This window comes from Magnolia sinica, chromosome 15, assembly GCF_029962835.1.
Source record: "Magnolia sinica isolate HGM2019 chromosome 15, MsV1, whole genome shotgun sequence".
Lineage (NCBI taxonomy): Eukaryota > Viridiplantae > Streptophyta > Magnoliopsida > Magnoliales > Magnoliaceae > Magnolia > Magnolia sinica.
This window is the reverse complement of record NC_080587.1, coordinates 5,851,033-5,865,385: the sequence shown is the minus strand read 5'-3', so window position 1 is coordinate 5,865,385 and position 14,353 is coordinate 5,851,033. Positions and strand designations below refer to the sequence as shown.

Below are 14,353 nucleotides of genomic sequence, written 5' to 3'. Positions count from 1 at the left end.
GTTCCATGACATCTTTCCCTCCAAGATGCCATAGCTGCAGGACATCAGTGCCATGAAAACTGTTGCTCGCACTATGTAGATCACACTTCTTGAAAATTAGGCTTATCCACACACTAGGTGGCCACACCTGTATGTTGAGTCAAATGGTCAGTTGTCCACTGAATTGAATCCTATGATGAGGCCCACTTGATAAGCAGACAAACTGGGTTTTACTGCCAGGTGATCTTCATGGTTGGGCCTACCATTTTCATGGTTCTGTATGTTGTCAGAAAGATGGTAAGATACTGTTGGTTGTGACACTTACATGTAGATGATTAGTTTTCTTCTCCTCCACCAGTCCAGTCTACAATTCTTTTGTTGGGTCTTGTTTGTAGAAAGTATCACACCATTTCATTTCACATTATCAAAATAATTCTTTACATTGGAAGGTTATCAAGAAAAAATTTCATATTAAATAATCTCAACCCTTAGATGAATAGTCCACAATTTTATGGTTAATGGAAAAATAAAAACATTGCAATTGTTGACATTTAATAAAAAAAAATAGTTCAATTAGTTATAGGCATTATGTGCAGCTAAGATGTATAGTAAATGAAAAAGCATAGTAAGATATGAGACTTACAGTGAAAAGATAATATTATTATTTTACACATGATTTTTTTTTAACTATGTAAATATTTATTATATTCATGTTTTTTTTATTGACGACACATCATTATTGTATGAAATATGTACAACTCCTGTTGCATGCAATATCATATTGCTTAACACAACTATTGCATTGATAGCCATGAGCCCTCTGGATCCTGACCGTTCGTGATGGTGGTCTGGGTAATCCTCACAATGGCTTGCCAAGCATAAGGTGGGCATTGGGACAAGCCTAGGCTCAATAGAATCAAAATTCTAAGTAGTCTCCGTGTTTAAAACCATCTTTTAATGCTATTAATATTACGAAATATTACTTATTTTCTAAAATTAGTTTTCAACCATTCAAATCAAGGGGGAATCAATGACCCGACCATTGGTACGACGGAGTGTATTAAAGGGGAAGAACATTCCGCTGAAGCAGGCACACTTGAGAAACACAAGAAAATCATAGAAAAATCCTATGGTCTGGAAGAGCATACTTTGGACTCTGATCCACAGTCCAAATCTTTAGATATTAAAACAACACCATGAAAAGTACATTACTGTATTCAACCAAACAATTTGCTTTGCTTGTGTTTGGTTGCACCCAAATATCTTGAAATCTAATGCAACTTCCTGAATTTGGGTGCTATGATTTATTCTTATTTTCACTTACATTGGGAATTTCAGCAAAAAAGAAGAAGAAGAAGAAAGAAAAGAAAAGAAAAGAAAAAAAGAAATAAGGAAAAGAGAGAGAGAGAGAGAGCATATTTTGGAAAGAACCAATGTATTAAAACTTGGACCAGACCTTCATACGCTTTCGGCGGCGTTTTCAGTAGGACAAAGTCCTGCTTGGCCCAAAAATCTGCTTCCTTTGAAATAAAAGAAAATAGAAGGAATTGACTGTTAGGTTTCTGTTAAACTAGTAGCTAGTGCTTAGTTCTCAAGGAAAAGTTGATGGATGCAATTGAATTTTTCGTACAAAACAGTTGTCGGCGTAACTAACCAGATTTGAAGGTGACGTGGTCAGCTCTGGTCCAAACCGGTGACCACCTATTCCAGTCTGGGTGTATAAACATTAGGAAGAAACACTCGTTTCTAGCCAATCCAGGCATATTTTTTTCCCTACCATCTGCTCTCTAACATGGAAACAAACATCTAAGAAGAATTATCTAAAATGAGAAAATCTTAGGGCTTGATTTAAAAATGAGTTCATCTCATTTTAATTAATTGTAATTATTTGTTAGAGATCATATTTCTTTTTGGCAAGGTTTAGAAATAATCTAGATCATCAGCAACCATGATCTCTAATACATAATCACGATTAACTAAAATGGGAAGAGCTTATTTTTAAATAGCACCTAAACAGACCCTTAACCTTCAAATAGATAACTAAGAAATTCAGCAACAGTCTACATCAACACCGAAGGGTGAAAAATTGGAAGGCTAGGATCTTCCAATCTCAGATACTTTTGAGCCATGGTTTATTCAACGTGGGTCCCAACAGATAGATGTTTTGGATCGCCGAACGAAAGGCACCACTTGGACGAGCTCAATACCTGAAGACACTATGCATTTCCTTTGGGGAAAGATCATATGATAATTCCATATCATCTAAACCTCAAACTCCAATAAAAATGCAAACCTAAGACAAGCCATAGTTCAAAACCTGAAAACTCAACTCAAATGGATGCTCAGCAGGTTGGGTTGACTCAAAGACTTCATGCCCAGCTTGATATTTAATTATTATAAATTGAAAATTATTAGGATTGTGGATAGATATTTAAAATAGTTAGATCTCATGTAAGTAATATAAAATGTGAGCCTGAGAAACAACATTACAATAAAATTCCACCACGTAAGGTGAGTGACTCAGTTCTAGTCACACCGGCTCATGATGAGTAACCGAGTTGACTGGGCCACTGAGTCCAGCCGAGTCAGGCACAGTAACAAGTTTCTGGGAAACTCGGCTCAAAATCTCACTGAGTCAAGTTGACTCGGATGAGTTCTGAATCAAGTCAGCAAGTCTATGAGAGAAACAAAGTCCAGAAAAAGAAGATAATACAAAAAAAGACCTTTTCCATTACAGTAGACATAGGGCTCAAAATCCATGGTGAGAATAAAATGTACATCTCACCCTCTCAAGGCTGCAAATTTACATGGTTAATCTCATAATAAGCTAGTGAACTGAAAAAGAATCAGGAATGGAGTTTCCAACCTCCTTTGGTTGGATTTCTTTTTCCTTCCCAAACTTTTTTTTTTTTTTGTTGTTGTTGTTGAATTGAATGAGAAAATGAATTACCTTACATTTCATCCATCCCACATGAATGATAAAACAAAATCCTCAATCACCCATCAGTCCTCATTTGGAAATGGAAGCGGTTTCAATTGCTTTTCTCTCCCAATATCAGACCGGGCGAATCGCCTAGACTTGTGTACCTTCAATCGAATTGCAGCTGCCTTACGGGCCACTGCCTGCCAAATCATCTGCACAGCATCATCTTTCCAGGATGGGTACTGAAATTCAAAGTAGCCCTCAATTTCCTTCAGCCTCTGCCACATTTGGGTCCACTCATCCTTCCCAATGCTTCTAATGAGGTTTATAAGGAGCCCTTCTTTCATAGCTTCGGATGTGCGCACAAAGATGCAGAATTTGGAGTAGTCAAGGGCATCTTCGTAGGGGAGCTCAATCTCATCGCTGACTATGACAGGGACACAGTGGCTGGCGATCGCGTCGAACAGCCGGTTGGATGATGGAGTGTCGCCTGCGATGTTGAGGCAGAATTTTGACGATTGCATCCCTTGGCTTGCTTCTTCTATTCCGTTCCCCTGGATGGTTCCAAAAGAGAAATGCACGTCCTTCTCATCTTTGAGAAGATAAAACAGCTCTTGTCGAGCAAACCCACCCTGAAAACATTCCCCATGTAAACAACTCATCACCAATAGCAATCAAAGGAAATATGAAATGGAATTGCTTACAAACCTTCGAGGGAGCTAAACAGACAACAGCAAGTATCAACCACTTTAAAAATCATACTTGGATATTTGACCCTTAGAAAAAACCAAGGTAAGCAAATCAACAGCAGACTTCTTTCAATTTTGAATGTGATAAAAACAACATTTAAGAAGTGAAGAGCAGCCAATTATTGTCTACGTGTGGAACATCAAAGCCGTACATCAGGTGAGCCCCACTTTGTAGATGACCTGGCCAGAAGAAATCAGGTGGGCTGCTGGCAAATGTATGAAGCGCCTGAATTTGCATTAAGTGTTGCCCACCAGATGAGTGGACCAGCCTGATTCTTGGGCCATGTCATATTCATGAGGGCCCCACCCAATCCAAACCTTGAAATTCCTAATCGGGTGCCATGTTGGCATGTGTTGGTGTAGAGGATGTAGACTGGTGTGTGGGCCATGCAAAACTGGTTGAAAAAAGGCTCCTTCTTAGTTACCCTAGCCACTAGATTTATGTATTTGTTTTGCCTCTTTGGGCAAAATCAAGAGTTCTATGGTAGGAAATGGAAGCGAACATATGGCATCTGAATCCAAGATGGATTTGGTAGACTATAGAAAAAATAAATCAAGTTACTTTACTTGTGGCTTATACATCAAGCAGAATGAAATTTGAACAAAAAGACATCCTTACTGTTCTAAAACTCTTTTCATACAAGTACAATATGTTTATCAGACAAATGAAGTATGATATGCTAAGTTTGAGCATTTCTAATGCTTTCTCTCATTAGAAGGATGTTCCTGCTGTTTTTGAAATAAAAATCACCATTCTCTTGTTTTTAGGCAGTACAGTTCATGTGATATCTCTACTATATACAACACCAATAGCTTTCAACATTTTTTGCCCTCACAGTTGGTCTTCACAACATTGGTTAAGACAGGTTAAATTCGTCATGAAATTGTACCTTCTTGGAAGGGAAAGATTAATATTTCACCTCATAGGGATGACATAGATTGCACCCATTTCCTTTCACTTCTTTTTCTTTTTTCTTTAAAAAAAAATAAAAAATAAAAATGCATGTAGCCCACATTAAAAGAGTGCTTAGAAAAATGGAATGCGGATCACGTCCTAGCCTTGCTCGTCTCCCGCTGGGAACAGGCAGGAGTTTTGAGTGGCCACCATGATGTATGGGTTTTATCCACACCATCCATCCATTTTTTCATGGTATTTTATGGAATAGGACCAAAATTTAGGCAGATCCAAGGCTCAAGTGGACCACACCACGGGCAGCAGTGGTGATAATGATGCTCACCATTGAAACTTTCCTAGGGCCCACCATGATGTTTATTTGCCATCCAACCTATTCATAAAGTTATATAGACCTGAATAAAGATAAAACAAAAATTTCAGCTCGATCGAAAACTTCTATGGCCCCCAAGAAGTTTTCAACGGTAAGAGTTTAATCCCCATTGTGTGGTTCACTTGTGTCTTGGATCTGCCTTTGGGCCTATATCTTGAAATGATACGGAAAAATGGATAAGAGAGAGAAAGTGAGAGAGAGAGAGCGGGGGGTGGTCCTGCTTTTGCCCATGGGGGGTCCCACCTTCTAGAATGTGGAAAGACATTGTTAGAATGGGTGACAGATCAGAGCCATGGGAGAAAACATTAACAGGCAGCTTTAGATTTTCAGCAAATAGTGGTGAACCTATTCTGTTCTGGGAGGATGTTTGGCTTCGTACCAATCCAAAGGCGTTCAGATTCCCTAGTCTTTAGTAAAGGAAAGGCACGTTTCAATCAAAGACTGCACTGACACTAGAGATGACAAGATCTCGGGGAACATCGTGTTAAGAAGAAATTTAAAAGATGAGGATATTCTCGAGCTGCAGCTTTCCTATCTATGTTGCAGGATGTCCATTTATCACTGACTATAGTCGATGAAAGAGTTTGGATTTGGGCAAAACCAGGAAAAGTCTCCGCAAAATCTTTTTTGCCTTGCGCATCTTCCAATCCAACATCGCAGTCCGCAAAGCCCCTGTTCCCGCAAGATTGTAGCTTTCTTGTGGCTTGTGATTCACCCAAAAAATCTTGACAGCGTATATACTAAAAAGCTTGGTCATGGTCATCCCCAACAGGTGTATTACGTGCAAGAGAGAAGAAGAGAATGCTGCTCATGTCCTCCTTCATTGCTCAGTTGCGGAAGATGTTTGGAGTTAGTTATGGAGTTTGGTATATCTTGATCCAGAGGCAACTCCATTGAGGAGGAGTTTATTCGCTGGAAAAGCTTCACCATATGTGGAAAAATAAAGGAGCTGTGAAAATTGGTGCTGTATGCAGTCTGTTGAGTGGTTTGGAAGGAAAGGAATCGCAGGTTATTCAAGGTTGTTCAGAGTTCCTGGGATGCCTTTGTCGATAAAATTAAGGGTTCTATCTTGGATTCCTCCTCAGAATTATTTTGCAAGGCTGATCAATGCCCTTTGGAAGGAATGTTGCATCAGTTGTGGGCGATACCTGCCTCTGCTAAACAGATCATTTAACCTGACGGCCCGGGCCTTTTTTTTTTTCAGTTGGCTGTTTTTTTTCATGCTTTCATTGTATTCCCACTTTGTGGTTTCTTTGGTTTAATGAAAATCTAAGTTATTTGTTAAAAAAAAGTGTAGCCTATACCAACCTCTCCTCTTCCCTAATTAGACACGCAAGACATCTAATTAGAGAGGCGGTGAGAAAAAGCCATGTGGGGCCCACCTATCATGACTTCTGCTTTGTAAATCTGTTGTCGGCTCATGTTAGGTTGTGAGCCCCAAAATTAGCTGGATTGGGGACTCAAGTGGGCCACTTTAAGGGAAATAGTGAGGACGTACCCCCACCTTTCCCTTCTCCCTTTTCTATCTATCCCCTCCTCACTCCACATGCATGGCTAACATGTCCGTACAAGCTCTGTGGCCTTTCTTCTGTCGTGCTATGTTTTTTAAGCATCTCCAAACTCGCCCTAGTCATCTCTAATTGACCTGCTTACCCTAGTGGATCTAATGCTACTTGGGAGCTTCCATTGCAATACGCTTTAGAAACCCAATGGGAGGACCTCTTGTGGTTGAACCTATATCTATGCTTCCGGCTGAGCATAAACAATGCCCAATTTCTACTCGTGTCAATCGTTTCATCTCTATACTCCACACGCCCATTTAAGATGGAACTGTGTTCTAAACATATCCAATACCATGAGAACTGGGACAAATAAGGCATTTAAATTCCTATTAATTCCATTCTTTCAAAATGCCATAGAAGATAGCCAAAGGACCCACTTCCAAAGAGGTTCCCTTCTTGGAGAAGAAGGGCCTCAAGAACATCCTCCAAGAAGTCCACAACCAAGCCCTAGCACCTCAATAAGTCTGAAAGGTATGACATAACACAGGCAACCTCCAAATAGCTCCCTCAAGGTTACTTTCCTCTGCAAAGACCCTCCACACCCCATAATCTACCATGATTCCCTATAACCTCTCACATGAAAAATAAAATAAAATAAAATAAAAACTCCTGAATTGTTCTTGAACCTCAATAATGACTCAGAGTTGCAATATCTAGTGCTCGAACCTCTTCCTACTCAACCACACAATATTGTACCCCTTGCTAGAAAAACCACTCTCAAGGCAGTCACTTTGCATTCTCCCTAGCCTCTTCATTACCAAGAGCAGCACATGGAAAAAAAAAAAAAAAAAAAACAGGAGGGCACAATTAGCATAATGTGAGCACCAAAGGATACATTGGCATTCCCAACTAGCAATTTCCTCTTAGCAAGCAAAACAACATCATCATCATCATCTCAACATTATCCCAATTAATTGTGGTTGGCTACATGAATCCTATTCCACCATTCCACTCGGTCAAGGGCCAGACCTTCAGTTAGGCCATACGTCATCAAGTCTTTTCTTACTACCTCTATCCACGTCCTTTTGGGCCTTCCCCTTGCCCTTTGAGCCTTCAACTTGTACCAACTCATTTCTTCTGACCAGTGCAGTTCTTGGTCTCCATTACAAATGACCAAACCACCTAAAGCCCACTTTCCCTCATCTTATCGCCCCTACACATCCTCAACTTGCCACTTATCCATCTCAACATCCTCATTTCAGCTACACTCATCCTATAAACATGCCGTTCCTTACCCACCCAACATTTTGTCCCAGAAAGCATGGCTGGTCTTATGGCTATCCTCTTAAATTTCCCTTTCGGTTTTATTATAAGATGATCACATAAAACTCTAGAGGCATATCTCCATTTCTTCGACCTAGCCTGAATTATATGGGCAACATCCTTTTCAATTTCTCTACTCTCACAAATTATTCATCCAAGGTATCGAAAGTGGTCATTTTAGGAAACTTCTCGGTTAGCAATCTTAACTAGTTCCTCGTGTTCATTCTTATTGTTGCTAAATTGCACTTCGTATACTTTGTTTTAGTCCGACTAATTTCAAATCCTTTGGATTCCAAGGAATCCCTCCATAAATATAGCTTTGTGTTTACGCCCTCATCTTGTCCATGAAACTATGCCATCTACAAACAACATACACCACAGGATCTCTTCCTGTAAATGCCTCGTTAACTCATCCATAGCCAATGTGAAAAGTTATGGGCTCAATGTTGGGCCTTGGTGCAAGCCTACATTAATTGAGAAATCACTTGTCTCTCCACTAGTGGTCCTTGCATTTGTTACCGCTCCTTTGTACATATCCTTACCTTATGAAAGTCCATCCTCATTTGGAAAGAAGACTGCTTCAAGATATTGCCGTCATGTACATGTGAACTGGGGCTGCTCTATTTATTAGTTGGATGCTATGAAGCTTTAGAAAGGAAGCATCTGCCTTAATAAAGCATTGTGTGAGTATCGCCTACTATAGAGAAAAGAGAAAAGGATAGCTCCATGTGCAGGGTTCACAAAATCAAGAAAGTAAGCAAGCTAGATTTAGAGGTTTTCTTTAAGCTACTCAGTCTCATTAGTCACTAAGAAGTCACGAAATTGACCCAAAAGAAAATGAAGAAAGAGGCGTCACAAGCAACCACAGTGCATAAGAATTTTGTATGTGGACAATATTGCAGTTACCAAAAACATCAACTGTTGCTACAAGAAATTGTACATATTGTCTTGACAGTAAAGACTTGGGTAAGTTGAAATACTTACCAAGAAGAATGGTTCATTTTGATAAACGATGCGGAGGTTTACCAACAAGGCAAACTGTCTACACTCCACCACATGAGGCAGTGTAACAGACAGGTGCAATATCCAAGGCATCATCAGATGGGTCCAACCATATGGATGTTCTTGGCCAAAAATCAGGCTGGTCTACCCATCGGCTGGGCCATGATGGTAAAAACGGGTAGTTGGCTTTGGAAAACTTCAATTGACTTTTTTTTTTCTTTTAGCCATAAATTGTTTCACCTAATTAGCAGACCAACATGATTCTTGGATCCCCCCAGATGGATGGATTGTTGTACCTAAGCGCCATGCTGGTATAAGTGGTGACATGTATGTGACCAGCCCTACAATGTGTGTGGGTTTAGTAAACCTCAATGATATGAGAACAAGCAACAAGAAATCATGACGACGATGAAGATGGAAATGAAGAAAAACATATGTCCACAACAAAATTCATCTATATAATATAAAATGCACTAGCGAAATCTAAGAAAAAAATATATATTTAACAACAGTACTCTCTTTCTCATCTTTAACTCCACTTTATTTGTGTTTCTCATCTTGTTTCTTGACTTCCGTCATGATGAGTGTATTATTTAAGTACACCAAAATTAAACTTCTGAATTCATTAGAAAAGACAATTCTTCTGTGATTTGAGGCAAGTCATTAGTAATAAAAAAATAAAAAATTGTTCCCCCATTTGGTTTGAATTAATAAGTTGTGTTTTCTTTTTTCCTGTTTCTTCCTCCTTTTTTAAATATCGGCAAAGATAGTTTATTAAAGAGGCCAAGACGGTATCTAAAAAGCTCAAAGCAGATAAAAAAGGGCCAACCAACTGGCAGCCAAAGATCTGACATTAACAAAGGAAAGCAAACTCGCAGAATCCGCCCAAGAGCAAACATGGAGTTTGACTCAACAAACAACAGCAGGAATCTCAGTGGTCATGCAATTAAACACCAGCACCAAATAGCTGATGCATGGAGACAGTGGACTGGATGCTGAATCTCAATGCAACAGGAAGAGGAGTTTGAAAAAAAGAAAGACCACCAAGATACGCAGAGTGATTCGATCTTTTGATCACCCATTTTAAAACCATTTTGGGGGCTTCCGCGTTACACCCGCTTGACGAGCCTAGCAACAACAAGACTTTTTCTACATCGCCTACCGACCGAGCTGGAAGGAACTGAACGCAAACAAGACTCTCTCTTCTCTACCGGCTCCCTGGAACTAGCGCTTGTTTTAGTAATGAAAAAGCAAGAAGCCTGAATGGCATGAGAAGGTGGTCCAAGTTTTCCGCATCTCTTACGCATAAGCTGCATCCATTCACTATTATCATATTCCTACTCTGAAGGCAGTCAATAGTGAGGTTAAAATCTCAGCCCACAATCCAAGTGAACTGTTACTGTATGGGGAGCTTTCGACTTCCAGTTGGCGCATCTTCACCAGTGTGATTAGATATTTTTCGGGCTAAGGATTTCATCAAGAAGTAGGAGTCCCATTTACATATCGGTTTATCTTCAATTGATGGTTCGATTACTGTCACTGAAAGCAATCTCATGAGATTGGAGAAATCATCTTGTTCCTCCTCCGTCATATTTATTCCAAAATTGGGGGACTGCACTGACTAACTGCTACTTGAGTCATAGCTGTGTTGAACTTCTGCCTCCTTTTTTTTTTTTAATTACCAGTGAATACAGATGACTGAAGAAAACATGAAAAGGAGCTTATCCACACTGCAAAAAAAAGGAGTTTCTTCCTTTTTAGCCGAAGCATCACAAAAGTTACAAATGTCTTATAAACTTGCACCTCTGATAGTAGATGTATGCTATATTTCCCAGGATCACAGCATCATCACCCTGACCTTGGCCTAGCTGTTTGTGGTTGGCTTTACAAATGATGTTTTTCCAAAAAACAGGACTTCTAACGATTTGCTTCGCTTTGACGCTTGGTTTTGACAACAAGCAGCCCATCTGAAATCAACCCTCCTCTTTACCTGCACCAGGGATCCATTGGCACTTCACCGCCATGAAGATTTTATCAATATTGCAGGATGTGTACATCTTCCCACTATGTTGTAGTTAAATCAATCCACTTCCTCATTTATTTGATAGGCCTCTCCTTGGATAGGGGATGCCCAAAGAAAAAAACTCTCAGGTTGAACATTTCAACCTGTTGATTATATACAAAAATCATGGTGACTGTTCATGTTCAAAGGAAAAAGCCAAATTATCAAAGTGTTGGAATAATCCAATTGACAGCGTTCATTTGTTGTCTTTCCACCATACAAAGTGGGACATGTGATATAAACGTTTTGGACCATTGGAAGATGACCCAAATTCAAATGCAAAAGCCCTGACGTGTCATATTGTGGGTTTGGGCTACAAATTATAATTGTGTTCTTTCAAGTTAGATTTGGAAGAAACCCAACCGCAATTTGAGGGCTACTTCCTCATTATGAATGCCAGGAAACATCACCAATTGTTTTGTCGTTTCCTCTTGATTAAACTGAATGTTCCCAATACAAAATTGCTTGCATGTCCAAACTTTGGATCATGGAATCCAGCCACTAAAAGAATTGACTGTAATTGATCCTCGAATTACCTACTTTATATTATTTTCTATGTAGTGATGCAAACTGATTGAATGAGATGGTCTAAGGGTTATCACCACAGTCTGAGAGAAATGTGAGAGGACCATAGATTATGTTGGGCTTGCCTTTGACTGCTCATCCCTCCTAAAATTCATTTTGATTGGCTGCTCAAGGATTGAACACAATAATTCATTTCAATAAAGTATAAATGCAAATGCAGCTATCCTCCATTCATAATGGGGGGCAAAGGCCCTAGTTAGCAATTACGACTGTTTCAAGTGTGACTTCAAAGATATGGAATTGCACTTCAGGGTCAGTCATTGTCACAAGATAAAATGATCCCACGTCCATTTTCTCGAGCCTGTTTGTTTAGGTGGAAAACCATGGAAAAGAATACAAATTCCCCTTATTTGATGGTTTCCTCTGTTTGAGAAACCAAAAACAACGGGGAAATTGAGTTCTTTTGCCCAGATTTTCCTAGGAAAAAAGGTAAAACCATTTCATGTTAAATGTAGACTTCCACAGTTACGACAGACAAGTCTCGCAATTTGACCATTGACCTTTTAACATTTTCATGGAAAACAACACTCATAACCAAACAACAGAATTACAAACAGATTCTACAGTTTTCCATTACTTGAGGATTCCATAGGGGTTTTCCATTTCCATATTTTGCGCTCTCTATCCAAACAGGCTAGCAATTCATTTCACCTGTGCAACCAAACGCACCATAAAACAATTCCGTAACATAAAATGGGTAGGTGGGCACATAAGACATATCTTGGTTGGTAGATACCAAAGCATTAGAAAGAAACTATTGGTAATATAGGTTACAAAGAAGAGAAAGCTTACATCTTTCCTGTAGATGGATCCTTGGAAATACAGCAAGGTCGGGCGGCTATTGAAGCTAGATGTATCGTTGATGAATGTCTTTACCACATGCTTGTAAGGTGCAATGACATCCTTTTCCACATTGGCTACATTTGGAGGGTACCTCCCAAAATCCGAGAGAATGAACATGCCTGGCCACAAAGCCATCCTTGCATCCAACATGCTGTTTGGATGGTGAGCCATGATGACATGGTCCCGTCCCCCAGACCACTTCCACTCCTCCTGAGCTGTCACAAACTTCACCAACTCATCTTGCAGCACCTTGTTCTGGCTTGTCTTCTCGTGTGGTTTCAGCTTTGAATACCGGTTGTAACTCAATGACGAAAAGAACGGAATGAATACAACATCAGCTTTGCGAGCATTGTCGACTCTTACAGCAGCGCACGGGCCAGGCCGATCAGGAAATCTTGATGATAGAAGATCCAATGTAAGCCAGTATTCTATGCTATGTTGCAAATTCAATCCACCAGGATAATCGGGCACTCCATCTCGAAGATCCGGCCATACACTTTCCTTCATCTGCTTCCAGTCTAACAGACCAAAATGGAATTTTGGAGGCAAATCATACATGAAAACTTTCAGAACCGCTTTATTTGGATTGCATTTCGTGGATTCTTGCTCTTCAGAGATTCCATTTTCATCTTTAAGGAATGTGGATGTAAAGGCCGATGGGTGGGCATTGTTCTGGTCTCGAGACGGATAATTCTCACTGTCAAACACGGCAAAGAGCCTTGAATTGGGCAATGAGCTGTAGCCGATGAAATGTGAGCTGCCTGCTGAGTGCAGGAAGAAGAACCAAGAGAAGATTAATAGGAATGTTGTGATTGTCAACAGACAAAATAGAGCTTTCCGGGATTCTGGTCCAAGCAAAATTCTCTCCGCCATTGCAATACTAATTCAACCTATTATCAAAATCCTCTACAAAATACCATTTTCTATCCAGAAAACAAAGAAAAACGTTGAGAAAAAACAACATCAACTCAAAGAAAGGAGAAAAAGGAAAAGGGAAAAGAAAAGAAAAAAAAAACCACAAATTCAAATGAAGAACACCAAACTCAATCAAAATTTATGATTCCACGAGAGTTTGGTTGACCGACGGAAAGTAACAAAACCCAACTGGGTCCAATACCATTCATCCAAATCCCACATAACCCATCAATTTTCCCACCAAAAAAAAAAAAAAAATCAACCGAAAACCAACCATAAAATCACCAGAAAACCACGCAAATACACAAAACTCAATCAAAATTAATGATTATCCTAGCTGTTTCTCAATCAAAAGCTCCAAAACCCAACTGGGCCCAATACCATTTATTCAAATCACACCACAACTATAAATTTCCCACAAAACTAAAAACCAAAAAATCAATCCAAAACCAACCATAAATCACCAGAAAACGACACAAGCGCTTTCACCTAAAACAGATGAAACCCATCAGCCATAGCACCCTCCAAATTCCATTTTCTAGCCAATCAAAATCCAAAAACAAACCACTCAAAACTTCCTACCCAACAAATGCCAATGTCTATCTACATTTCCTCTAAAAAAACATCAAAATCTTTCAAATTAGAAACCAAAAATGCAAAATAAAACAAACCCAAAAACAATCAAATCCAACTTCAAAAACCCATAAAAGAGAATCAATAAAAAAGTTCAGAAAACCCAACAAAATAATCCAGAAAATGATTTAAACAGCTATATTTTCTGAAGAAAAAAGAAAAAGAGAAAAGGTACGTATTTTTAATTGAATTTCAAATGCCAAACCGACATATCAGAAAATTGAGCATTTCTGGATTGAATGTAGCTTCTCTCTCTGATTTTCAAGAAGCGTGGGAATCGGGTCTTTCTGTTGAAGCGGGCATCGCGCTCTTTTCCTGGGTTTTATTTTTCCTCCCGAGGAATTAATATGGTACACAGTACACTCGCATTTTTATTTCTGACAATTGGTCCATTTTTCTAAAAATCTGGACCATTGATTTACTTTCTAATATATTTCATAAATTATTTAATTTTTTATATTAAAAATACAATATAATAATATACAATTTTTGGCACGGTTAATAAGAGAAATGAAACAAGCTTCCACGTTCAACGTTCAACATGAGAAGGT

The 14,353-nt window shown here is 39.2% G+C and overlaps 1 protein-coding gene across 1 annotated transcript; it reads right to left on the bottom strand.

The window, feature by feature from the left end:
- Window positions 1-2,689: 2,689 nt before the first annotated feature.
- On the bottom strand, window positions 2,690-14,118 carry LOC131227619 (probable arabinosyltransferase ARAD1). The gene is made up of 2 exons (XM_058223425.1): window positions 12,204-14,118; window positions 2,690-3,534 (listed from the first exon to the last, which is right to left on the bottom strand). The coding sequence occupies exons 1-2, from the start codon at window positions 13,125-13,127 to the stop codon at window positions 2,983-2,985; spliced, it is 1,476 nt and encodes a 491-aa protein (XP_058079408.1). The 5' UTR covers window positions 13,128-14,118; the 3' UTR covers window positions 2,690-2,982.
- Window positions 14,119-14,353: the final 235 nt, after the last annotated feature.

Coding starts and splice junctions, on each gene's coding strand:
- LOC131227619 (XM_058223425.1), bottom strand. CDS start 13,127: ATGGCGGAGAGAATTTTGCTTGGACCAGAATCCCGGAAAGCTCTATTT. Junction 3,535..12,203: donor GATCCATCTACAGGAAAGAT/GTAAGCTTTCTC, acceptor GAATGTTTTCAG/GGTGGGTTTGCTCGACAAGA.